Genomic DNA, 27,543 nt, shown 5'->3' on the forward strand with positions numbered 1-27,543 from the left:
AAAACTTTCAGACCTCCTTACTCTGTGTCAGAGCAAATTCCATAAATCCAAGTTAACACAGTAAGTATAAAATCTACAACTTTAACATATAAAGAATATTTTATGGGACTTTGGACTTGCAGTATGTTGAGTGACACCATGTATTTACATGCTTGAGAAAGAATTGCAAAACTATTCAAAAGTAATCCCTGGACTGCTGTTTAATGGTTCATTTTCTAGAAATGTAGAATAATGAATAATTATTACATTTTATACTACATGGACAACAGATATACTGTAACACACTCCTACTCCTATTTATATTGGGCATTTTAAGAAATTCATTATTTTTTACTACCTAACCCAGAAAGCTTTAACAACACTGTATAGTTGACATCTGTGACCCAACAGAAACCTGTGTTTTAGGGAGGAGGCAGAAGTGGGGGCTCTTGTATTTCTCAGAAATTTAGCATCTAAAATATTGAGGATATATTCTAATTAATTCAAGGTACACATAACTAGTTTGTATTTACATCGTGGGTTTACAGTGATTTTATAGTATGACAACTAACTTAACTCTGTACAATCCCAACTATGCAAAAGAGCAAATTTTCAAGTTTCAAATGTGATTCTGTATTTATGTGTACACCATACTACTACAAAGTGGTAATGGACACATAAAATGCAGTGATAAATGAAGTTCAAATTATCCCAAACTTTAATATCAGAAGTTGCTTATATATATCTCCCTTTTGCTTAATGTCTTAACAGTGTAAAACTACAAAAGTTGTATATTAACCCAATTAGAGCTCTAAGGTCCCACTTTTGGTAAAGATAATAAGCAATGAAATGGCACACAATAAAGAGAACATAAAGATACAGACAAGCAATCACTTAGTAAGCTCTGGAATAACTGACAGTTGATGTCAGTTTAACACTTTAAATTTAATGTATTTACCTTAACTCTTGATGACTTCCTAGATCCTTCACGGAAGGCCTAAAATAAACAAGAAATTCTGAGTTAGTTTTTAAAAAAATAGATATAGTTAATATTTAAAAATCAATTGGTTCATTGAAGCTTTTTACTACAGTGTCACAATATAACAAAAAATTTGGTACCAAGAAAGTTTGAACTAGGAGAATGTATGTTTAAGTAAATAAGGGTTATCTAACTAGAATACTATCCTACTATTAAGAATAGAATGCAGACTATACAGAATATGAAAATATGTATATAATAGTGATGCCAAGACAGAAATTTCCAAATATTCTGTGTGTTCAATATTCCAGCCATGGAAAAAGATTTATGGTAAAAATTAGGAAGGTGTTAGAAATATTTTAATAATTTTATTGAAGTGATGAGACATGTTTGGGGGGAGCAAAATTATATTATTACTTTAATTCTCTAAGCAACTAGTATGTAATATTTGAGCCCTCAATGGGGCTTAAGTAATAAACACTGTGATAAACAGAGTTCTATTTATTCAATAAATATTTTCTGAGAACCCACTAATCTGCCAGATCTTGAAAATGGTATTTAGGATTTAATTCCTATCCCTCTCATCCCCCCACAAAAGTGTAACCTCTATTTAGAGAGACTAGCAAACATAAACCTAGAGCTAGCAATATAGATCCAAATATATTTAAGTGCCAAATTTGTGTGTAGATGTTATGTTACAAGAGAGCAAGATTTAAAAACAACAACAAAAAAACAAAGGAGGCAAAGAACTTTTACATGGGGAGAAAACAAGATGAACTATGGAGAATGCATGTATTCAGATAAACAAATGAAAGGAATACAATACTGGTAGTACAAAAAACTATGAAAGAAGGCATAAAATAGAAGAAATTAAGTCAAATTCAAGAAAAAACTAATAATATCACCACTTTTACCTACTGAAAAGTAGTATAAGATTGGCTAAAAAATATCAAATTAGATCATGGAATACTTATTTTAAAAGTCACATTTTATGATTCTGTCTTAAATATCCTATGTTCTCCACTGTGAATTAAGAATTTATAGAGTATTTCTGAGCAGAGAAAGAATATAAATGATATTAAAAGGAAATCTGATAACCAAATACAGAATAGATTAAAGAGGGAAGAAGATAAGATAACACTGATTACTATGAGGTAGGAGGGCTTAGACTAAATTTGTAGCAGTAAAAAGAAAAAAAAACCCAATATATCAAAGAGAGATTTTGAAAAAAAAATCAATAGAGCTTTTGAGAACAAATCTGGATGTTGAATACTTAAGATGACCAAAAGATTTTAGAGCCCGGGTAATGGCTGTGCTGTGGAAACAAAAAACAAACAAAAAAGAATTTAAAGGATGGTCAAGGAAGATACAAGTTTGGTTTGGAGAAGAAACACTGAAAGAAAAATGGTAATAGAACATTCATAAGTAATATTTGCTGATAACAGTTTTATGAACTAAAAGGAAAATCAAAATCAGTATGAAAAAAATCTTAACAAGTTAAAATTTAAAAATATTACTTTAAAAATCCAAATTAATATATGGATCACAATATAAAATTTATGTCTTTTAATACTTTATTTTGCATTATTAATAATGTTAATACTTCGTGTCACAGTCTTGAATTGCTGAAATACCAACAATACCTTAATAGGGCTTTATGATTATTTAAAAACTGTCATCTGCCAGAATATTTATTGCTAAGTCCATTCACATTTTCAACTATTAGCCATAAAAATAGGCTGAATGAAAAGTGAAACTATGTCCTTTTGCTATATATTTTATATTACATATTGCCCTCAAATAATAAGAGTGAACTAGATATATCTTTTATGACCAGTTCCTAGATTCTTTTTTTTCCCCTACGAACTTAATACCAGAGAAAATCCTTCCTTTTTAAATACACAGCAATATTTGGAAATAAATAAGACACAATCCAAGACACAAGGTTAATTCATTTTAAATACCCAAAAGTCATCCCAGCCAGAAAAAATGCTGAATCTATAAAATCCAAATGACCTAAAAACAGAAATATATGAGGATAAGGTTTCAAAGTAACTTTTATACAATAAACAAAGAAAATTTACTTTGTGTAAATTCCAATAGATTGGAAATGAGAAAAATCACAATGAAACAAGGTAATGTGTGGTTAAGTGCTGGAATAAAAGATTCAAGTGCCATGATGGGGTGCAAAGAAAGATCATATTTGGTAGGAGAAAAGCAAATTTCATGAGGAAGTAGTTCTTGAGATGGGCCTCAAGGTATAGTAGGAGTTTAAAAGGTAAAAAATGAAGTTAATATTCCAAATGATGAAGGAAACAATATAAGCAAAGTCACCATGACAGAAAGGGCAGGTAGAATCTGATAACAGTAAGTTGTCCATATTGAATAAAATACAAGCAGAAGAGTAACAGAAAAGAAGTGGCACATATACATGAAGACTGCCAGACAGTTGAGATTATTTTAAACAGGGAGATGAAATTAAAAAATGAAAAATGTGTTTATGCTGCCTATTAAATCAATTATATCATGAGGAATTACTCAAGAAAAATAAAGCTTTTTTTTGAAGGCTTGATTTCACAACTAGGTATAATTTCACTCTACAACAGCAATATAGTCATTGTAGAAAGTATTTTTTACCTTATATGACAAAAGTATTCATTAGCAATGATAATGAATTTGATGAAAAAATTAGCTTATAAATAGCTTTTTGCCATCAGATATAGGGATAACTATAACAAAATTTAAGTAAAGAAAAAATATCTATGTGGTAAGAAATTTAACAAATTGGGAGTCTTATTAAAATAGTTAAATATAAATCAAATAGAGCTATAGCTATAAACAATCATTATATGCTCCTTTACCTGTTAATGTTATTAAAAATTTAGGACTGCTAGGCCTATTCTCTAGAATAGCAATCTTTTCTATTTTATTTTAGCTTTTGCATTTCTATGATTAGTCCCATTAGAGTGATGATTTCAAAGCAATTTGCAAAGTTTCTTCTCTATTCCACTTCAATCTTTCAAACACATTAAAATTTTTAAATACACTTAATTATTTAAAAGAAACCAAAAACTTTTGCTAGATCCTGCCACCTTTTTAGCTATTATCCTCTCCTGCCTTTCCTATAAAACTCAGCTCCTTATCTATCTTATCTACTCATCTATAAACAAAAAAAAAAAAAACGTACTTTTTTACATTTTGAAATGTTTTGTTCTTTCTCCCCACTTTTTTTCCTTCTTTTATCATTAACTTTGGAAACTCTCGAAGCAGTTAAAGTAATCGATGTTGGAGTATGCTGAAATGCAGTATATAATTCCACAGGAACCTCATCACCACTCTCAGTTGCACTGGTATCACCATCTTCAAAGGCAAAATAAAAATTACTGCACATGTAATATCTCTATTTCAAACAATAAAATAAAGCAGCACTCTACATGACAAAGTATTGTTATCTTCATGTTTCTAAAGAATAAACACATTTTTTCACTTCACTCACCTCACTCATAAGATACATTTAAAGGCAAACTACAAATATAATTTCTCACACATTAAACTAGAAAGGATCCAAAAGTCTGACAACATACTCTGGTTGTGTAACTATGGGAAACAGGCACTCACACACACTACCAGTGGAAATTCAAAATTCCCTACAAAGGGGAATTTAGCCATATCTAGCAAAACGTTATAACACCAAGGTTGAGGATGGATCCCCATACTAGCCAGCCATCAAAAAAAACAAAACAAAAAAAACCCAAAAACAAAACAACACAAAACAAAATATTGGAAACAACCCAAACGTTCATCAAAGAGGGATGGCAGAATAAACTACAGTTATTCAAAACCTCCTACATTGGTATCAACATGTTTTAAGCCAAAATGAAAACTGCCATATGTTATACAGAATTTAGAAAATTCATAAAATTCTATTCCTAAAAATGAAAGAAATCATATTCCACATGATAAACTAATGTATCACCATCTTTCTGAAGAACAAAAATATTTTTCTTCTTCAATTCTTTTTTCTTTTTCTTTTGGCAGCCCACCTGTATGAAGATCCAAATCCTTGACCTTGGTAGTATCACTACCACACTCTAACCAACACTTCCTTCTTTAAACCAATAGGTCATGTATGTGTAGGAAAATTATGGGTGATTTAAATTATTTATTTTTCCTCTATTTCCATATTTCCTAAAATAAGTAAATACTTATTCTATAATCTGCAAAAAAGAATATTTAAAATCTATATCTGAGATTGTAAACTATATCAACATTCATCAATAAGGTGTTTACATCTAACTAAAAATATGCAGACCAGTTATTTTCTCAATTGCACTAATCTTAACTTAGTTAAGGTCCTTTTTACCCACCTGACATATTTTCCCTTTTCCGGCGTTGTAGTAGCACCGCCTTCTCTTTATCCAAATTCCTACATTAAAATATTAACATGATTATTTATCAAAATTTCATAAATTTAGATATGAAGATCTGTGTTAAATGTGACACACTTTATATTTCTTTAATATTCTTAGTGAAAAACTGACAGTATAAAAAATATACAACATCCCTTGTCTTATAGTTTAGATATATTATAGCAGTAAGTGCCAGTTAAGTGACTCCATTTCTCTCTGTTAAGAAAAATTTTTACTTAGGAAACAAGCACATTTTTTTTTTCAAATTGAATATTTGAAGCAAAAAGTCTGGGAAAAAACATAATGTTAACAATGTAATTAAAATAAAAAGTTTAATTTCTTAAAGTAAATGTATAATATAATTAGAATTGACTACAGTATTAGCATTTGCCTCAAATTATTTCTGCTTCTGAAATTTTGCAATAAAGTAAAACATTTCATTAACCTCCCTCAGCCTATACCCATGAACTACATCATCCATAGTAATTTATTTTACTTTTTTCCGTGCTTATTAGTCTAGAGACAAAATAACACCACATTATTCTTATATGGGAGAATAAGAGCTCTAGACTAAAATGTCTACAATTCAGTAACAGTCTTGCCTTAACATCTACTGGGACATGTAACTATCTTAAGCATCACAGATAAGTATACTAGTTGTCACAGAATGATAAGCAGATCTTTCTCAACTGACTGCCCTCTTAATGGTTAGGTTTTAACCAATTCTTACTGAATTTATCAATAAATATTTACCCCATCAAAAACTATTCGGTAAAAGGATATAACTATCATAAAGTGAAACAAAACCACATAGAAAGACATCACTCACAATAAGAGAAACACAAAAAGTATAACTACACTGACATGACCACTTCTCTCACCTAATTAAACTGGCAAAAATCTGAATCTGTCACAGATTCTATTGTTAGGCTTGGGAAAATAGTCATGCTTATCCATTACTGGTGGAAATTCAGAACTGCACAGCTCCTACCAGAGGGGAAATTGGCAATATCTAACAAAATCTTACATATACACTTATCCTTTCACTGAACAATCCCACTTCTATTTGCAATAACAAAAGACTGGAAACAACTCAAATATCCACCCAAAGAGTACTAGTTGAATAAGCTATAGTACATTTATAAAAGTATCTTGAAACTATAGAAAAAAATAAGTCAATCTCTATATACTACCATAAAGTAATCTTCAGCATATATTTTTAAGAGAAAATAATAAATGTGGCAAGGACTCTATATAATATGCTGCTGCTTACCTAAGTAAGGAGGGAAATACAAAATATATAGGTATATATCTGTGTATAAGAAAAGCAATGAAAAGAAAAGTCAATTTTTAAAAATTGTAATTTCTGGGTTGGAAGAAACAGGGATAGAAGTTAGACTTATTTGAATATACCTTGTTTTATATATTTGACTTCAGAATGATAAAACTATTTCTTACATAATTATAAAGTATATAATTGTAAAAGTAGATAAAATATAAAAAGCAGTTCATAAAAATCAAAAATCACTAAATTACTCATACATTTCTGGTGGGAATGTAAAATGGTATAGCCATTCTGGAAAATAATTTGACAATTTCTTATAAAACTAAATATGCTCTACCACACAACAGAGATATTGCACTCCTGGGCATTTATCCCAGAGAACAGAAAACTTAGGTTCACACAAAAACCTATACACAAATATACCTATCAAAATTACATGTAATAACCAAAAAAGTAAAAATAACCCAAATGTTCTTCAATGGGTACATGGTTAAACAAACTGTGGTACATATATACCATGAAATACTACTCAGAAATAAAAAAAAAATGAAATAGTGATACATGCAACAAATTGGATGAGTCTCCAGAGGGAATTATGCTGAGTGAAAAAGACCATCCCAAAATGTCACATACTGGGTCACATATTGTATGATTCCATTTATATAACATTATTGAAATGACAAAATTATAGAAATGGAATATATATTAGTGGTTGCCAAGGGTTAACAAGGGAGAGGTGGAATGGGAGTAGAAGGTGGGAGTGACTTTATATAAAAGGCAGCACTAGAAATCCTTGCAGTGATGGAAATGTTCTATACCTTGACTGTATCAATGTTAATATCCTAGTTTTGATCCTGTATTCATAGTCTTGCAAGATGTTACCACTGCGGAAAATCAGGTAAAGGATACACAGCCTCCCTCTGCACTATTTCTCAACTGCATGTGAATCTACAATTAATTCAAAGAGTTTAATTTTACAAAATAAAAAATAAAATAAAACTAATAACCTAAACTGCGTAAGTGTGTATCCAGTTGGTACTATAAACCACACAGTGAAATTCTTGCAAGGGGCTTTAAACACAATAAATTGACCATACACCACTTGGAGACTATACCCTAATGGTGTTCTAACTCTGATACTGTTGTATTCTTCTGTGAGATTAAGCAATTGAGTAATTGTGTGATATTTTAATCACAGTATTCTCTGTGTTGTTAAGAATTAGGATAAAAGGAGATATAGATGCAATATAGAAATGGTTAAATAAAAACTTGTGTTTCTAAATTTGAATTGCAATTATCAGTATAAACTCATTTATTTTACCATAAAAATAAACAAGTAGATAAAACATAATTTCTGATCTGCTAAAAAGACTAGAAACAGTGGACAATCTAGGAGGAAGGAGCATAACTAACTCACAGATTCTAGTCTTGAAAACCAATTCTGAGTTTGGGCACAGAAGTGTAAAATAAGCCTGAAACATCTTGTCATACTAAATAGTAAAGAAGCTATCAAGTTGCACTAGGGTACTGTCAAAAGGATTTAACAGCCAACCTGAAGAGGTCCCCACTGACCAAAAAGAGAATGAAATTTAAGCATCAATAAGGATAATAACTGCAGTAGACTGACATCCACTACATCTAAATCCATGAGTGCATAATGATACTTAAAGTTTTTTCATTATTCTCAAAACTGGTAAAGACTAAAAATCAACAAGCATTTTTATTCTGCCTTTCTCACTGAAATATACCTTAAGAGAAGTGAACAGTTAATATGAGGAAGTTTGTTTCTATAGAAATATTCCAGCTAATAACTGATAAACAGCAGAATTAACATATCATTAATTTGCAACTGCTAATATGTTTATGGATCTAAAGAAGGACTGTCAATGGCTCCCATCTTAAGAGACAACCAGATATTGTGTCACCTGATAGAACATAGTCTATGAATTAGTCTGAAAAAAGAAAAATTAAACCTAAATCTGATCAAGCTTATCATCATAGATAACTTTTTACAGAAATACAGTACAGAGAAACTTGTGAAATCATGAGAATGCAACTGGCAAAACTCATCAGAATAAACAACTGAGTTCCCTAAACATAATGTGAAGGTGATCGGGGGTGGTAGGAATGAGGACAGTAGGTTTAGATACTAGAGATTTCAGAGATGTATATCAACCAATCAATAATATAATAGTGGCTAGATGATGATACGGAAATTCTGTTGCATGCACAATAATGATTTTGTGGTTATTTCTTTTTTAAGAATTCGTTTACAGATAGATATATATTCTGAGATACACATGCACATAAATACATATAAAGGGTCTTCAAAAAGTTTGTGGAAAATGCATATTATGGGGCCGGCCCGTGGCTCACTTGGTAGAGTGCGGTGCTGATAACACCAAGGCCGCGGGTTCGGATCCTATATAGGGATGGCCAGTTTGCTCATTGGCTGAGCGTGGTGCTGACAACACCAAGCCAAGGGTTGAGATCCCCTTACCGGTCATCTTTAAAAAAAAAAAAAAAAAAGAAAATGCATATTATGAAATAACTATGCATGGATTGCAAAAATTTTTTGTACCAAAATAAACACATACTAACTAGTGATAACACCTGAACAGGATCTAGTTTGAGGCACTAGGAAGGATAAGACAGCAGTTTGAAAAGATCCCCTATCAGAGCAACATGAATTCTGCTAAAATTGAAGCAAGAACAAACATTAAATGGTGAAATAACTGATGGTTTACAAAAAGTTTATGGGGACAATGCCCCAAAGAAATCAACAGTTGACAAATGGATAACCTATTTTAAAAAGGGACAAGATGTGGCTATGGATTAATTGAATTGTGTCCCCTAACATTCATATATTAATTGAATATATGAATTATATTCAAGCCTAATTACCACTGAAACTGTTGAGGGTGGGAAATCCTATTATGGTAGTTGAAAAGTGGGGCCTTGAAGAGGTGATTAGATTATAGGACCATGCTATAGTGAATGGATTAATAATGGTGTCAGGGGCATGGTTCTGAGGGCTTTAAAAGGAGAGTGAATGACTCTTTCTCTCTGCTCTGCCATTTTCTACCATGTGAGACCACTACATTGCTGTAAAGCCATCTCAGAAGACCCACACCAGATGTGTTTCCTGAACTTTGGACTTTCCAGCCTCCGAAACTGTAAGCTTATGTTGAGAAATAAAGTTTACATTTTTTATTTTTATCTTTTAATTCCATTTTCCATTAACTTTTTGAAGTCCCCTCATATATACAGAAATACATATGGATACATTTAAATGAAATAATATTTTGGATTTTCTTTAAAATAATATGTTAAGGGAAGAAATACATGCAGTATAGATGAAAAAAGACTTGATAATTATTGAAGTGGGGTGGTGCAAACATACGGGTTCATTATATAACAGGTTTGAAATGTACATAATAAAAGATTCAAATGGAGGAATGACAGACCTACCAAATTCTGTAATGAAGGGAATGTTCTTCTATAACTCTTTAACACAGTGCATTCCAGTGGAGAAAAATGCTATCAGTTAAAAGATGAACTATTATTTTATGCATCATTAATAAAGTAAAAAGAAACTAAACCATGAAAAAAAATCAATGGAAAGATTCCTCTGGATTTTAGAAATGTCAGAATACAAAAATAATGATAAACTTAAAAATGAAAAAGTACATCTTAGAAATGATGAAATACAGTGATTCATTTATTCTTTAATCTAGAATTCATAAATAAATTTCTACTAACCAAAAATTACCTCAGTAAAATTACTGGTAATCTTATTGGGCATGTGCAACTTACCTAGGCTGACAACGTTCACATAGATAGGTATCAGGAATATGCTGCCTATCAATCCCCATGCAGTCAATATGTTGCCAAACACTTAAAGAAAAAAAAAAAACACAAAATATTATTAAAATCATCTTTAAATTAAGATTTGACTTGATTATCACATAATGAGTGCCTACTTTGAACTTAGCACTCTAACAGGTGATATTGAGGAATTCATAGAAACGTGTCTTCAGGGAGATAAAATTTTGAGATGCAAAAACAAGAGGACAAATATAAGATACACAAAATAAATTTCTGTAAAAAAAAAAAAGCAAATACAATTTTAAAATGTAAAAGGTTTAAAATGTAAAATGTATAGGTTACAAATATTGTTAGATATCACGAAGTGTCCACACTACTTCAAGTTAATGGAGAAAGCACCCTGGAGAACAGACTTGAACAGAACCTCATTTGGGAAACAGAAAGAAAAGGTGTGATTATAGCAACATTTACAGTTAACAGATTTGAGGAGAAAGTGGCCAGAGGGCAGTCAATATCTATGAAGAGAACTATTCATTTTGAGAAATGGGTTGGGAGGGGAGGGTTGGATTAATGTCTGATTACACAGGACTTGGAATGTCAAAGGTAGCAATTACAGGTGCTTTGGTGGCAAATTAATTCAAAGAAGAAACTGGAAGCAGAAAGACCAACTAAGAGGCTTTTCCAACATTCCAGACTTGAGTTAAAGAAGGACAGAACTATAGTAATAACAGAGAAAAAGAAGTTAAAGAATCCAAGAGGCATTCCATGAGGACAGAGAGTAAACCTAATTAATTTAAATGAAATACATGGACCAGCTTGAGACAAACTTCTCTATTTGTTATTATTATTGTATTTTATTGCCAAGACTTTGTCTAAAGTCAATATATATGCCTATTTCCAAAAACAGTATTAGCTATTCTTTCCATTATAATTAGGCATTTCTAATACAAAACTACTAAACTAACTGCTATTGTGTTGTTCTCAACTGAGAATCTTGGGCCATGAACTGATAGAATGTAGAGGGTATGGAATACATATCAAAGAAGTGAAAAAGAAAAGCAGGGTAAATGACAAGGAAGGTTAGAATAACAAGTTAAATTTGCGGGGTAAGTAATGATGTCACGCAGACAACAGAAGAAATAAAGCTAGAAAATAAGTGATCAGAGCTATAGATGTCAGACTTGAAAGCGATGAGGATAGGCAGTAAGAACATGAAAAAAACTCAAAGAGGCAATGTAAAGTAAGAATAGAGAAAAAAAAGATTAAGCCTTGTGGTATACTACAGATTGAGCAATAGAAAAATGGAATAACAAAAAGTAGATTCATAGCAAAAAGAGCAGACATTGAGAAGCAAATACCTTGAGTAATCCAAAAACTGTGAACTGGTCCTTCACGAGTTTCTAAGTGTATATAAAAAATCCTAAGGACAATCTCACTATTCTCTAATAGAGATAACTGTATATTATATATAGATCATTTTAATTAAATCAAAAGAAAAACACTTCTTGGATTATGCATTAAAATAAAAACATGGCCAAATGGTATGTAAGTTGTAACAATAGATATGATCAGCTAAGAGAAAGCTCTTTTATATTATTGGCTACAATATGAATTGACATTTTCTAATATGAGGAAAGCAAGATGAGGAATATGAGGAAAGCAAGATAAAAATAAATTTATCTTTAAATTTTTTTCTCATATTAGAAACGCCTTCCTCATAAATTTACTGAGGTCATTCCTCATGATAATCATGGTATCACAGGTAATGAGAATTTATTTTCAAATTTGAAAAGGTACCACAATATGTTTTTCTTACTAACATAAATTCAAAGTATTACAACTTTCCATAAAAATATCGAATTTCACATCCCACTTAACACCCTAATTTCCTACTTTTTGGCAAAAGTAAACGAGCTTTTTGAAATATAACTCCAAATGTATTTTTATATCAATAATATCCAATTCCTAATCACCTAATCTAATAGATGGAAACAATATTACAAATAATGTGAAGTGATATATATTCAGCTCTAGGATGCATTTTTTATACTCACATTCAAATTATGGGTATATGCCATACTACTTCAAATCAAATAATGAAGCTATGCCACAAGGATCAGACCCAGGATTCTGTAAAACTACCAAATTTTCTTACCCTCTACAATGTACTACTTGAATAATCTCTGCTCCCCACCCTACACAGGGGATGGACTTAGTAACTTTCAGGCTCAGATCCTACTGTTCCCTCTTCATCCTCCCCAGATCCCTCCCTCCACCAAAAAAACCCCAAAAAACAAAACCGCCAAAAACCAAAAATGAAACAAAATCCAACTTTCTATCCCAATCACACCTTCTCTAGGGGAGGAGGCCTTTCTTGGTGGTTGAACCAGGGTTGGGGGAGGGGAGACTGTGGTTCTGGTTCAAGGAGACTCCAGAGTGCTGCAAGGTTCAAGTCAAAAGGAGGTGAGAGAGTCAGGACAAACAAACATCAATCAAAATGTTTAATTTCCCCAAACTGGAAAATCCCAGTTGACTATACAGCACAAATAATTCTAAAGGAAATACAAATGACTCAATTCTCCTCTCATTTCTTTCTTGTCTACTACAGCATGTGTTTGTATTACTACTGAACTAGGTGAAAAGAGCAATGTGATCCTACATAAATAAAGTTAAAAACTGATTGCCTATTACTCAATTGACAATGGAGATATCTAATAAACTTTAAGATAGCTTTTTTCCCATAGGGGCCTTTTCTGAGAACAAAATTGACTTCATCCATAGTAGCAGAAGTCCCACTTTAAAAATGCATTCATTAATTCCTTAAAAAGTGAGTTTAGTCATCTTTCCCAACATTAACAATCAAAAGTTAGCAGCATTCAAGGAAAACAAACTAATGGTATGAAATATTTTACCTGCATTTGTCACAACAGATCATGTATCCATCATCATGTGTAAAACCACATATGCACCTGGTTACATCAGTACCATAACTTCCATCCTCAGATGTGCTGATTGTAGTAGCACTGGAAGTTTCATCAAAATTAGGAGTGGTAAATATGCCTACTTCATTTTTGCTAATAAGAACTGATGGAGGAGGGGAAGCCGGAGGTGTTGGAGGAGGACGAGCACCATAATTATGGTCCTGGATAGGTGAACACAAATACAGCATAATATTATTTAATTTCAACAATGATATAAACTTAAATAAAATTCAACCCTTAATTTGAATACTCAAGAGATGAAATTGGCCCATTTTTTCCTTAATATCTTTAAAATAATGACTTGGTGAAGCTAGATATCGAACCACAGTAGTGAGTGAGTATATCTATCTGCAAGGTGGAGATGGTCACCTTCACATCCAAACTTCATTATCCCCACAAATCAGAAGATATTTTCATAGTACTATGGTTGGTCACATAGCCCCACCTTCAAAATGAAAGTAAGCATAAGATATGAGAATAGAGATTTTTTTAAAAACCTCAGGAATATGGAGGCTAAAGAATAACAAATATAATAAGAAAAGACACTATCACTACAAAATATATATAAGATTTTTTTTAACTTGGTAATTTTTATTCTGGTCCAAGTAGTAAAAATCTCTCATAATTGTACATCCATAAAACATCAAGAATATGGGCCGGCCCGGTGGCGCACTGGATAAGTGCGCCGCTTGGGAAGCGAGGCGGCGCTCCCGCCCGAGGGTTCGGATCCCACATACGAACTGGTTCCCGCTCACTGACTGAGCGAGGCGTGGGGGCAACGCCGAGGGTTGCAATCCCGTTGCCGGTCCCCGGTCCGGTACGGGGGCAACACTGAGGGTTGCGATCCGTTGCCGGACACGGAAAAAGACAAAAGACAAAAAAAAAAAACATCAAGAATATGTTCAGTTCTGCAACTACATTTGAATCTAAACTCTGTCTCTTACTAGCTATACAATATTGAATAAGTTAACCTACATAAGCTTTCATTTTATCAGCCACAAAATAAGAATGAAAACTAAACCTATCTCATGATGTTGCTTCTGAGAACTAAACAAGATAACACATGTAAAAGTGCTTAGCATGGAATCTGGCACATAACAAGCACTCAATAAAAGGTAACTGTATAAATTACTGTATAGTTTAGAATTAATTTAGATAGTACAATACAACCTTACCTACACAGTCTTTCTATAGAGAAGATAAATAAATATAACATTAAGCTACTAACAGCATAAACTGTAAAATAATCAAGATTATATCACCTCTAGGTCGTTTCTCTAATAGAATTTTAATCCCTTAAATAATATGGATAGATTAATGAAAAAATAAACTATAAATTATATACCTAATTGTTTAAATAGTATGAAACAACTTTGCTTTTAAATAAGCAGTTTTAAGCACAATTCCACACGCATCTAATTTCAACCTCTAAATTTAAAAAATATCCTTCCAAAGAAATATTTGGCACTTACCGCATAGGGCAAACCAATGTAACTGTGTGAATGATGAGAGCTGCTGGTATATAACTGATGGGGATAACTGTTGGATTTCTCAACTACCACAGGGCTAGCTTCTACAGATTCTGGTCTAGGGGAAAAAAAAGTTGCATCAAAGATTATTCCATTCATTTTTTCTCTTTTAATCAATTAAAAATGGGTACTTATACTAAATATTGGCTGTACAAATACTATGTCTATTTATAGTACGTAGACACCCTGTGGATAAGATATACCCTATTTGAATTCTGTGTCATAACAAACTTTTGTTTAATTAAAAAATAAATGTCCCACTCCAAGTTCAAATATAGTTCCCTCCCTATCATTTAAAAAAATTACTTTTTTTTATTATTTAATTTACCAAACATTATTTAATTTATTCAGAGCCATGGGAACACTAAGCAGAGGGGTGGAAAAACATGGTAAAAATAATTTAGCAGGATTAAGGACATACAATCTATCTGGACCTCAACTTGAATGTGAAGTATGCATTTCAACTTCAAGACTATATGTATTTGTTGAGTGTGCTGAGATATAACAGAGCTTTGGAAATGTCAGTAAAGTTAAGGAGTGTGAAATCTCACAATTAAACAGAATTTAAACCTGAAAAATCATAAGTAGCAGCCTGTAGTAGAGTAAGATCAGCAGTTCTGGCCTGGTAAGGGTTAAGAGATGGTCACTGACGAACTATACATAAAACTGGGAGTAACGACATGCCCACTGTTGTTGACTCCTAAGTTCTTGGCCTAGCATTTTACATACATCATTTTCCCAATTTCTTTACTCACACCAATCCTCCTGAGACCTATGTTCACTAGTCCTAATAAGTGCTGTAGTGAATCAACATCTGAGGTCAATTCACACTGAAATTAAACTCCCCCTTGCACATTCACAACATGATTTGTTTCTGTGTCTATATTTTACAATACTATAGACACAACTTGAAACGATTTTTTTATGACAACCCTATCCTACGTCTTATTCAAAACTTGCCCTTAGAAGTTAGTACTATTTCCACTAGTAATAGTTTAAGACTTCTTAATGGTTACACTCGAAGTAGTCATAAGACTGGCAGCATAAAAAACAATTTTTATAGTCAAATGCTTTTTAATACTTGTGTACTATACCCCTTTTACAAAGTCCCAATTTAGCTCTAAGTGGCTGCTGTTAGGAGACACAGTGTGCCAGAATCAGCAGAAAGAGGAGGCACAAACTGAGGTTCTAAATAGTTCTAAAGGAGATGACAAAAAGAAGAGTCTCCAACGTGTTCTAAATACTTTGAAAACCAATACTCACCTAATATCTATTAAATTAAAAATTCACTTACTCATTTTTTAAGCAATGTTTAATTTCAAAATTAATACCTGCTCACTGTATAAAATTTAAATACAGAAGAACATAAGAAAGCAAAAGACCATGTCTCCATCCAACTCCCCCTGACATTCCCACATTAATATTGCCATGTAATCCTCTATAAATTTTTCTATGTGTAAATATATCTATGCCATTTTTGTTTTTTTAAAACAGAATATACTACATGTATTCACATCTTGCATTTTCCATCTTTAAATGTCAATACATATTTGCCTTATTCTTGGTAATAACTGCTTTTTTCATTATATGAATGTACCATAACTTAAGAATTTTTCTTATTTACATTATTTCTATTTTTCACTATTAAAAGCATCACTGCAATTTTACACTCATCTTTTCTGCATACCTGGTAGTATTGCTACAACATGGATTCCTGCAGGTACAAATGCTTAACAAAAGATAAATGCACATAAAATTGATAGTTACTGCCTTTGATTACTTTATAATATTGTCTCCTTTAAAATTCTTTAAAAATTACATGGAAAGAAAAAGTGAAGTTTTAGCAATGATCTGCAATACTATTCTAAGAGCAACAGGCAGGAATTGTGGGCAGAGTAGAAAGATTCATTGTTAAGGATTTAGATCAAACTGCAATATTTTGGAGTAGCTAATGGTTAGAAATAAAATAAAATTTTTGGTGCAAATGCAGATAGGTTCAAACACATAAACCAGTCACAAATGCTTTGCATAATTTCATGATTCGAATTAAAGGTATAGCACTGACAAGCTGGCAATGCAATAAAGCAGAAATACTTTATTAAAATCCTCATGTCTAATACCTGTATTTACTAAAAAATATTTTTTTAAAGGTAACAATTGTTTAAAAAGAATCGGTTGATATATTTTAAGGATTTTTCCCAAACTATATCATTTAATTAATTAAAATAAAAAGAAAATACTTTTTTCAGAAAGGTAGCAGGATTACAGATATCATCAGAATGATTCTTTAAAAGTCCCGTGGTCTTGAAGCTCTTCTAGAGCACAATACATTTGAAAGCAAGTTGGTGACAAATACTGAAAATCAAACATCTTCTGATCCAGTAACACCATTACTGGGAATTTATCCTACGGAAGTAATTCCCACTTAAGACAGACCTGCAGAATTGAGATGTTCACTGTAATATTATTCATAAAACTAGAAATAGGAGCAGAAATCATTTAAATGTCCAATCAATAGAAAATTAATTAAATCTGAGCAAACCTACTATATCTACATATGAACAACAACTGGGAAAGAACTCATAGCAAGAGAAACTGCTACATTAAGATCACAGGAGTTTTCCTCTAAAGCCTCCTAGAACATTATCATAAAGCTTGAATAAATTCTTAACGGCAGCATTAAAGAGATATTATGTGATAATAAATTTCTGTGTAAGTAGTTGCTATAGTGTTGTTTAGCCAATTTATTATATTTGCATAAACACCTAGATAATATATAGGTATAACATTTATCATAAGAAACTATATTAGCATTGTGTTTCTATAAATAAATACATATCAAAACAATCCATGGTGATGTGTTCATTCTATAAACAAATGAGATTTCATTTACCTAATTTTGATATGTCACTTTTCAAACAGAGAATGAGGCAGCTATACTGGTTTGTACTCATTTATATATTGCTTTGTATGTTTTCTTAAATTACTGAATCAGTGATCACTGCCAAAAACTTTGAATTATGTTTCTAAAAAGTAGAAGAACTGAAACGCATAAAAAAAGATTCTAATATGCAACTGGATCTAGATAAAACTAAAATAAGTATACTCTCTTGTTAACTAAGCCAATACTGAGATGCTGACCGCACCTTTTAGAAGTTCCCTTAACAGCTAAAAAATGCAGAAGGAATAATCAAATTAGAAAAATCACCAATCTGTAACCCTTAAGACATTATAGATCTAGGCAGCAAATAACTATGGATGCCAAAACCCTAAGATGAAAGACTGATGGACAGATAAGATGACAATACCTGAACTGTTGATCACATTTATCATCACTAGAAGTTAGACAGCCAAGCTTTATTTGCCTCTCCTAATGCTATGCAATAGAAAGTACATGATCCCGCCTATAAATGATCATACTAAAAAGAAGGAAAATGAAAGAAAAGAACCTGAAGCTAATTATGGCTCTACATCTAAATACCAGTTTATCAGAAATATGGAGGAGGTAGAATATTATATGATGTCAGAAGGAAGAAATCAGCCAAATCCAGAATGTTGAAACCTTTACTGACCAAATTTTCCAGTTTCATCAATAGGTATATGGCATGAGGGAAAACAAATTAAAAAGACTGTTACAGATGAAAAGAAATTCAAGAGACATTTCAATCAAATAGAATGTATGGATCTTATTTGGATCCTAATTTGAACACACCAATTACAAAAAGACATTTTTGCGACAAGTAGGGAAATTTGAAGATAAACTGGATATTTTACATTAAGAAAGTACTGTTAATATTGTTATATAAGATAACAACACTGTAGTTTTTTTTAAAAAGTTCTTAACTGTTAGTGATGTATACTAAATAATAAATAGGTAAAATGATTTGGGAATTGGCTTTAAAATACTTCAAAAAAAAAAAAAACTGAGGGATGGATGAAACAAGATTGGCAAAACTTATAATACTGCTGACTAATGGCTACCTGGAATTATTATTCCTGCTGTTATATATATTTGCATTTCCATACTAACAAAAAAAAGTTCCCCAAGATTTTATCTTACATTTAATATCTTTATACACTGAGTACCAATAAGAATGCTATACAAGGGATCTTCAAAGAACTCATAGAAATATTCATATCTTTTCTATTTTTTCCATGAACTTTTTGAAGTACCCTCATACTATGTCCTTTCCTCCCACTCAGGAAGATGTCCTGAGCATTACTACTTCTAAGCCTCTATTTGGAGAATCTCTCTTAACCCTTACTTAATTTCAGCACATTTTTCAAGGAGAACTTTTCCTTAAGAAGCACTTTCCCAGGTGCTTTAACTCATCGTAATTTTATGATTCCTAAGGATTCCTATAGCACTTATTTACTATATTGTTAATTTTCACTTTTCATGTAATATTTTTGTATGCTGCTAAAAATCTTCTCACATACGTTTGTCATTTTCTTTCCCAGACTCTAATCTCCATCATAATTAACAAGGTGTTTTCTCCAGTAGAAAGAACATAGAGTTGTGACTTACACATCCAAGGCTTGCTATTCAATGGGTATAGATAAGTATTCACCTTTCTAAACTTAAGTTTTTTGGTTGGTAAAATGGGGACAAGTATATCTGCTTCATGTTCTTCCCAGCAATATAATATTGCTCAAATGATATAAAGTATGTGAAAATACATTTTCTCAACTATAATGCATTATGCAGATACATTATACTACTTAATTGTTCTATAATTTAATTCCACAATAATTCAAACTTCTAATAAGGTGGTCCTATTCTAAGTACAAGTCTAGCTAGACCTGTTTCAAACAAATCACTAAATTTGCAAGGTATCAAAACAATGTTGGTATTTAAATCATTTAATAAGTATTTACTGAGCACCCAATAGGTACTAGACTACCAAAGTCTTTATAAACTTTGTTCTTTTTAAAGTATATCCCCATAACTCCCAAAATTATATTTCCCAGTGCCTTAAAATAAAATGGTTTCCTTGTAATCCTTTCACAATGTGGATTTTTAAAATATATTTTCTTAAAGTTGAATACATATATACATATGAATTTTTCACACAGTAAAAGACTAAACTTCAACATTGAGAACTTGTAATGTTGACATAAGGTTTTAAAATTCTACGTCAGTGATTCAGAACATTAATCAGTGAAATAAAGTAAGTTTTACTGCTACACTGTATATATATATGCATCATTAATCTGACAGGAACACAAAGCAATATACATACATCACTTTTCTATACTTACTTTCCTTGTCTCCTTTAATGACATTATAAGCTTCAGGAGGCAGGACCTATTACTGTAGTAAAGGTAATTTATTACAAACAATATAGGAAATAGAAAATGTTGTAACAACGGAATGGGATTAACATTCTAGTCTTAGTTGCAAGCACTACATAAACCATTCATAATTTTACCAAAAAGCTAAGTAACCAAGGAGTTGCTATCATTGACAGCAGAGATTTTTAATAATTTTAAATTGTTTTATTAATTTTTTGGCTTGAAAGGTTTTTAAAAAGACTATACATAGGTATGCTCATCCTATGAAAAACTAACATGCTTTCATGTAATAATACAATATACTAATGTAAGGTTTATGTAGATTAATAAAATCTGACAAAATGCATTAGACTCATTGTTCATTCAATCTAATATCCAATGTGTTCAACCCACTCCTTGGAGAAAAGTGACTTTTACTCAAAACCTTTGCAAAGGAATACTTTATTTTTGGCAGCTGGCTGGTACGGGGATTCAAACCCCTTGACTACTTTATTATCTTTTATTCATTTCTTTAAAACTCCAAAGGTGGCCCCTAGTTTTCACATTTTTATATCAAGTGACTAAGAACCTATCCATATAAATGGGTCACTCACATCTTGTATGAACTGTCATGCTTCCAGATACATAGGTTTCAATCTTATTAATCATCTTTCTAAGACAGACCCTTAAACCCTGGTGACCACTTCTCTTTCTTCAGATCGATTTATTTCTTCAATAGCAAATGGCAGAGAGAAAGGCAGAGTACTCCAGCCATTAGTATAATACACTTCTTTACAAAGTGATGATCTCATGGACTTCATTTTCCTGAATTCTCTTGACATAGTAGCTGACTATACCAAAATCAAGAAGTGATTTTAGCTTAGTATTTCTGTCTCTGACCATAGTGAAACATATGCCATTTTCTGCTGACTACAGTCTTCCCAAATTATATATTACCACCATTAATATAAGCTTTCAGTATATGAAAGAATGAATCTGGAGATGTCATTGTGCAGTCCCTACTCCAAAGAAGCCATTAAGATAAGAGCAATCCTAGCAATGCTGTAGGAAAACCTCATTGTTTATATCACATCATCCAGAAAATTTATTCCTACACTTTGATTCCATCTATGATAAATCCCACTTACAGACTTTTTCCCCAGTTTTTTGGTGGATGAACCTTAGTCAATAAGCACATAAACTGTAACTCAACAAATAGTTCCACAATAAGATTCACTTCATGTGTAATGTGCCTTGCTAGTTCCTAGACAGTAGAAAAAGATATATAAAACACACTCATATCCATCAGTTTCTGATCTTAGGGGAAGTGGCAGGGGTAGCAAAAAGAGATAGATACACAAAAACTACCATACAAAGCAAAAACAGAGTAAATGCCATAAGAAAGGTATGGGTAAAAACAGAACTCTTTCCTCTTCTGTATAAGACTTTGCTCCTTAGTTAACTTTCTACCTCTGTTCCCCCTAAAAACCTGGCAAGTTAATTACTATATGGCTGCTAGGCACATTAATAAAAATGACCTCTGATTGTTAAATTAATTGTATCTGGGCTGGGAGAATTATAAATACTTGATGAGAATGCCATTGGTTTGAGCTTCTCCAAGATGCAATGACTCCTATAACTGACATGTTCCTTGCAAGAAACTTAAAAGCTCTAACCTATGGTTGTTACAAGAAATATTGGCCTCTGAGGGGCAAGAAGCTTCCAAATCAGGAAGACTCTCATACCTGCTTAATGTAGATCTCATCTCCTTGTGCCTGACCTGTCAGGAGAGAAGCCAAAAAAAGAAGAAAAACAAAACAAAACAAAACCCAGCTTTTGGATGGCTGACTATATTCCTAACATGGACTGCTGCTGCATGGTCTCACACAGAAGAACATCTGATGGTAAGCTCTGACAAGCTATGGCTCCTTTCCTATATGCCATGTAGACAGGGGCCATGTATGGCCTATGATGATAGTCTGTAAGTATGAACATTTAAATGAACCTAAAAAGACCTCGTAGGAGTTGCAAAGGGTCAAAGTTCCAGGCTCTAGATTCCAGGGGGCTCAAGGGAAGAACACATCCACTTGAGCGACAAGGAAGATAAGAAACAACATCATGAGGTTTTACTGAAGATGAAAAGGCTCCTGAAAGATACACAGGACTCTGAACATTTGAATTTTGTACAAGATATATCTTCTACTGAAAAAAAAAAAAATAAGAAACCTAGTAATGATGGAGAAAGACAATACCCTGTGCATATGCAAAGAGATAAGAAAACTCGGCAGGTGGAACCTTCACGAAGTATGAAGAGGTTAGTTTCCTTTTTTTTTTTTTTTTGTCTTTTTTCGTGACTGGTAACGGGATCGCAACCCTCAGTATCGCAACCCTCAGTGTCGCACCCGTACCGTGACCGGCAACGAGATCGCAACCCTCAGTGTTGTGCCCGCACTGCGCTCAACCAGTGAGCGGACCGGTCTCTATATGGGATCCGAATCCTCGGCGGGAGCGCCGCCGCGCTCCCAAGTGCCGCCCTCTACCGAGTGCGCCACTGGGCCGGCCCTGAAGAGGTTAGTTTGACTACAGGATGATGTTTATTCATTTAGCAGTTTCTCAAAACTAAGTAATATACAAACTCCCTGCAATAGAAGTAGGAGGATTTTCTTCTTTGGAGATTTGGTTTTAGAAAAACATTACATTAAACTGTTTTTAGGAGATCTGTGTACCAACAACACTGAACACAAATTCAAGCACTTGCACTGAAATCTCATGGCAGTATTCAGTATCAAAGTGTTAGTCATCCATGATTCCAAACATGCTTAAATTTTTTCCTAGCTCAAAATTAAAATAGCAGAATTGTAAAACCTCAGAGAGCTCACTGAACCCCCCTGGAGACTACATCCATAGATGGCACTGATTAAGCAAATATTGACTGCCTAATGTTCACCAGGAATCATTGGAAATACAAAGATAAGACACTGTCACTGCCTTCAAGGAATTCACAATAATATAGTTTTCATTCATTTGATAAACATTTGAGCACACAATAAGCACCAGGCAGTGAGATACTGGAAATTAAAAAATAAGTGAAAGAAGTGGTAATCCTCAAGAAACTGACTTGTGGGGCAAACAAGAATATCAATGATTACAGTAGTACCATCAGAGGTATGCACAGCGGCCTCCATAATAGTAGCCTCATTAAGCAAATTTTAAGGAATTACAAATTAACAAGTCCAAGAAATAGAGAGGTAGAAGAGATGGAAAAAATATTCCAGACAAAAAGTACACATGCAGTCAGAGATATCAACAGTATGACACATTTGAGAATGTTTTTCTAAGTGTGATCTACAGACCACAAGCAGCACAATTACCTGTAGTGTGAGTTATAATTTTTACAGCTCTACTTAAACCTAATGAATCAGAATTTTTAAAGACCAGGTTCAGAAATTTCCATTTTAATAAGCACTTTCAATTCAACATTCATTGATGTTTAGAAAGCACAAAATTAAAAAGACTTGCTAAAATTCAGAGCAGTTGGAATTAAAGGTGTGGAGGAGGAGCCAGAGATGAGGGCAGATAAATCAGGCAAGGACCAGCCAGTTCAAGAAGGACCTTGGGTATCAAGCTAGGGAATATGATCTTTTATCCTGAAAAACTATACAGAGCCACTAATAGTTTCTCTCTCCCCTAAGCAAGGTAATGGTGTGATCAGAGTACTAGTATGGCAAGATAAAGCTAAGTATTTCAAATGTGAGGATGAGTAATCTGTAAATAACTTTCTTATACTCTGTAGGTTCAGGAGAAGCCCTGAACCTGAGATCAGAGCATGTAAAAAGCGCTACCTCTCCAAAACCCCTTCCCCCTCATTCCCACTTACAAATAAGTTTCCTTTGTTCTATCCAACCCTTTACCTTTTTAAAAAGCACTTACCACTCTGTCTAATTTCAAGGTGATCTTCATGACTGTATGGTACCCAGGGTAGAAATTGGTAAACTTTTTATTGAAGAAAGGGATATTAAAATATCTAACTTGCTATTCCAACCAATAATTCCATGTTTTATCCTTGAGTTCCTTCAACTCTCAATTACAGGACCAATCTGCCTAGGACATTTGCCTACATTAATTTTTATTAGGTATAGAACACAGGGTGCATTAACTGCTGTTAGATTCATCTGACACTTAGTTGCTTTCAAAGATAATGTGAAAATAAAGGACTTTCAAATATTTTGTTACTAAGAGAGGAATTAACTCCTGGTAATCTCTGAATCTTTCAATTACACCAACAAGAAGTTTCCATTAATTCTCTCTAGCAGCTTTCCTTTTTAAAACTTTTTAAATTTTTTATTCTAGCAGCCTTTCTTCTTAAAATGTATTTTTAAAACCTTACCAAACTTGATGTCCTTTGCAAGATATGTTCAATTATCCTTCCATCCATTTAATTCCTAGTTATCACATGACATACCAAACTTCTTTGAGTCTCTTTTTCCCCTTAACAGACAGTCCTGAATTCTGAAAGAAACCTTTTACGTGGCTGTTTGTTTATAACAGGATCTTTTATATGGCTGTTTAGTCAAATAAAGCTTGAATCAGTTTCAAGTGCCTATTTTTTTTCTATAGCACATTACTATAGAGCTTCCAGAAAGAGATCTTTACATAGACTCTAGAGTTGAGAAAATAAAATTATATATATATATATAATTTTATAATTTATATATAAAAAAAAAATATATATATATATATTTTGTCCTTTTTTGAGACCGGCCGCACCGCACTCAGCCAGTGAGCGCTGTGAGCGCACCGGTCATCCCTATATAGGATCCGAACCCGCAGCGTGAGCGCTGCTGCGCTCCCAGTGCCGCACTCTCCCGAGTGCGCCACGGGCTCGGCCCATAAATAAAATTATATTTTAAACTCTTTAACTATGTGATCTAGAAACTGCATTGCTTAATCCTTCATTAAAGAGAATGTGATTAAAAATTTCCTAGCAAAAATAGCATCACTTAAAAAAAATACCATCATGAGTTAAAATTCTTTGTACTGGAGAATTTTATATTCCTCCTCCTTCTATGTTCTGTCTTAATGTATTCTATACCATGGTTATACAACAGATAACGTATGTAGTAAATTTCAATCTCTCTCCAGTCACTATTTTTTTTCTTTTTTTCCTTTTTGTCTTTTTTACTGACCGGTAACGGGATCGCAACCCTCGGTGTTGCGCCCGCACCGCAATCAGCCAGTGAGCGGGAACCGGTCTCCACATGGGATCCGAACCCTTGGCGGTAGCGCCGCTGCGCTCCCAAGCAGCGCAGTCTCCAGTGCGCCACCGGGCCGGCCCTCCAGTCACTATTTTAATTCTGCTAGTTTCCTAGTGCCTTTTAATACTTCCCCACTTCCCAAAATAGATACTAACCACAACTGCTACTTTAAAGAACTGTAGCATTTAATGTGATTGAAATCACACCAATTTGTTTTTTTTTTTTTTACATACAGGAGACTTTTCATTCAATTCTACAGCTCCTTACATCTCTCCAATGAAGATTCTGTCTCTTCTTAACTGAAATAGAATTAGCTAGGATAGGGACATTCAACAATCATTCTCATTTGATAAACTTCAGGGTTAATCATGAGACCTTCCAGCAATATGATTCATGACACAATACTTACTATATGCCAAGCCCTGTGCTAGGTACTGCAGATACAATGATGTCAGTGATAAAAGAGATAAGGTGTTTGTAAGTCATGAAGCTTATAGTAAAAAGATAAAGATGCAATGAAATAAAACAAGATGATTTCACAAAAGTATTTCAGATACTATTTTAGATAATGTAAAAAGGGAAGGCTTCACTGGAAGGTGATATTTGTGTTCAGCTAAGACTATATGTCAAGAACAAAAGAAGAATGATACAGGCAAAAGGAACAGCAAGTACAAAGGCCCTGAAGCCAGAACAAATTTAGAATGTTCAAAAGAAAAGGAAAAAAAATAAATAAATAAACATGGGGTTAACAGTAGGTTAAGGGAAGAATACTGAGAAGAAATTAGAGAAAGAGGGCATTATGGGCCATAAGAAATTAAGATATTAAGTGAAATAAAAAGTCACTGGAAGGTTTTTAAGTGGAAGAATTAGACTTCCGGTCAAGATGGCGGAATAGACGGTCCCTAACGTCACTCTCTCCCACAAATCAACCGACTTAAACTATAAAAACATAACATCAAGTGCATATGGAACCGGGAGACATACAGCGGGGGAGGCAGAAGCTCCACAGAGACCACATGCCTTGCGGGGCCGCCCTTGCATGATCCAGCAAATAGGCTTCACCGCCGCCACCCGGCTCCATTCCCAGCCCAGCCCAGTGCGCACAGAGTGGGGAGACATCCGGCATGGGAGGCGGAGGCTCCACAGAAACCACACACCCTGTGGGGCCGCCACTGCGTGATCCAGCAGGTAGGCTTCACCGCAGGCACCCGGCTCCATTCCCAGCCTGGCCTAGTACACTCGGAGCAGGGAGACTTCCGGGAAGGGAGGCGAGAACTCCACGGGGACCACACTGCTGCCGCGCGATCCAGCAGCCCGGCCCAATGCGTACAGAGCACAGAGACATTCTGCAAGGGAGATAGAAGCTCCGTAGAGTCCACACACCCTGTGGGGGGGCCACTGCTGCACAATCCAGCAGCAGGTAGGCTTCACCGCCGCCACCCGGCTCCATCCCAAGCCTGGACTAGCGTGCACAGAGCAGGGAGACATCCTGCAGGGGAAGGGGAAGGTCTGCAGAGACCACACGCTCTGCAGTGCCTTGGCACAACCCAGCAGCACAGGCCAGAGCACACGGAACAGGGAGAAGTCCAGCAGAGGAGGTAGAAGCTCAGCAGAGACCAGCAGCCCAGCAGACCCCAAGCTGACCAGAGAGGTGGCTCCCCGGAGAAGCCCAAGACCTGAGGCAACCACACACGCAAGGCACTAGTGGCCAACTGAGCAGTCACTGAGGTAGCCATACCAAATTGGCAACCACAGCAACATTTTAGTCAGTCAATAGTGTCAAACCTGTAGACTGTGAAACCCCCTGCCGCAATGAATAAACATCAAAGAAAAGATACCAGAAATACGAAAAATCAAGAAAGTACACCACCAAAGGATAATAACTCCCAAGCTCTAGATCCTATAGAACAAGAAGCCTTTGAAATGAATGACAAGGAATTTCGAGTGATAATTCTAAGGAAACTGAATAAGATACAAGAAAACTCAGCTAGACATCATGATGAAACGAGGAAAAGTATACAGGA

General features: G+C 33.8%; 1 protein-coding gene across 3 annotated transcripts in view; it reads right to left on the minus strand.

Moving 5' to 3' along the window:
* The window catches only part of KMT2E (lysine (K)-specific methyltransferase 2E), a 96,511-nt gene that overhangs the window by 29,377 nt on the left and 39,591 nt on the right, over positions 1-27,543 (minus strand). For all 3 annotated transcript variants that reach the window (XM_008568010.1, XM_008567994.1, XM_008568003.1), the window contains 6 exons: positions 14,934-15,048; positions 13,393-13,622; positions 10,469-10,549; positions 5,326-5,384; positions 4,146-4,318; positions 938-976 (listed from right to left, as the gene is read on the minus strand). In XM_008568010.1, the coding sequence (XP_008566232.1) occupies positions 938-976; positions 4,146-4,318; positions 5,326-5,384; positions 10,469-10,549; positions 13,393-13,622; positions 14,934-15,048 (697 nt within the window). The remainder of the gene's footprint in view (positions 1-937; positions 977-4,145; positions 4,319-5,325; positions 5,385-10,468; positions 10,550-13,392; positions 13,623-14,933; positions 15,049-27,543) is intronic.

The sequence above is a fragment of the Galeopterus variegatus genome, unplaced genomic scaffold (genome assembly GCF_000696425.1).
Source record: "Galeopterus variegatus unplaced genomic scaffold, G_variegatus-3.0.2 Scaffold20, whole genome shotgun sequence".
In the NCBI taxonomy this organism is placed as follows: Eukaryota; Metazoa; Chordata; class Mammalia; order Dermoptera; family Cynocephalidae; genus Galeopterus; species Galeopterus variegatus.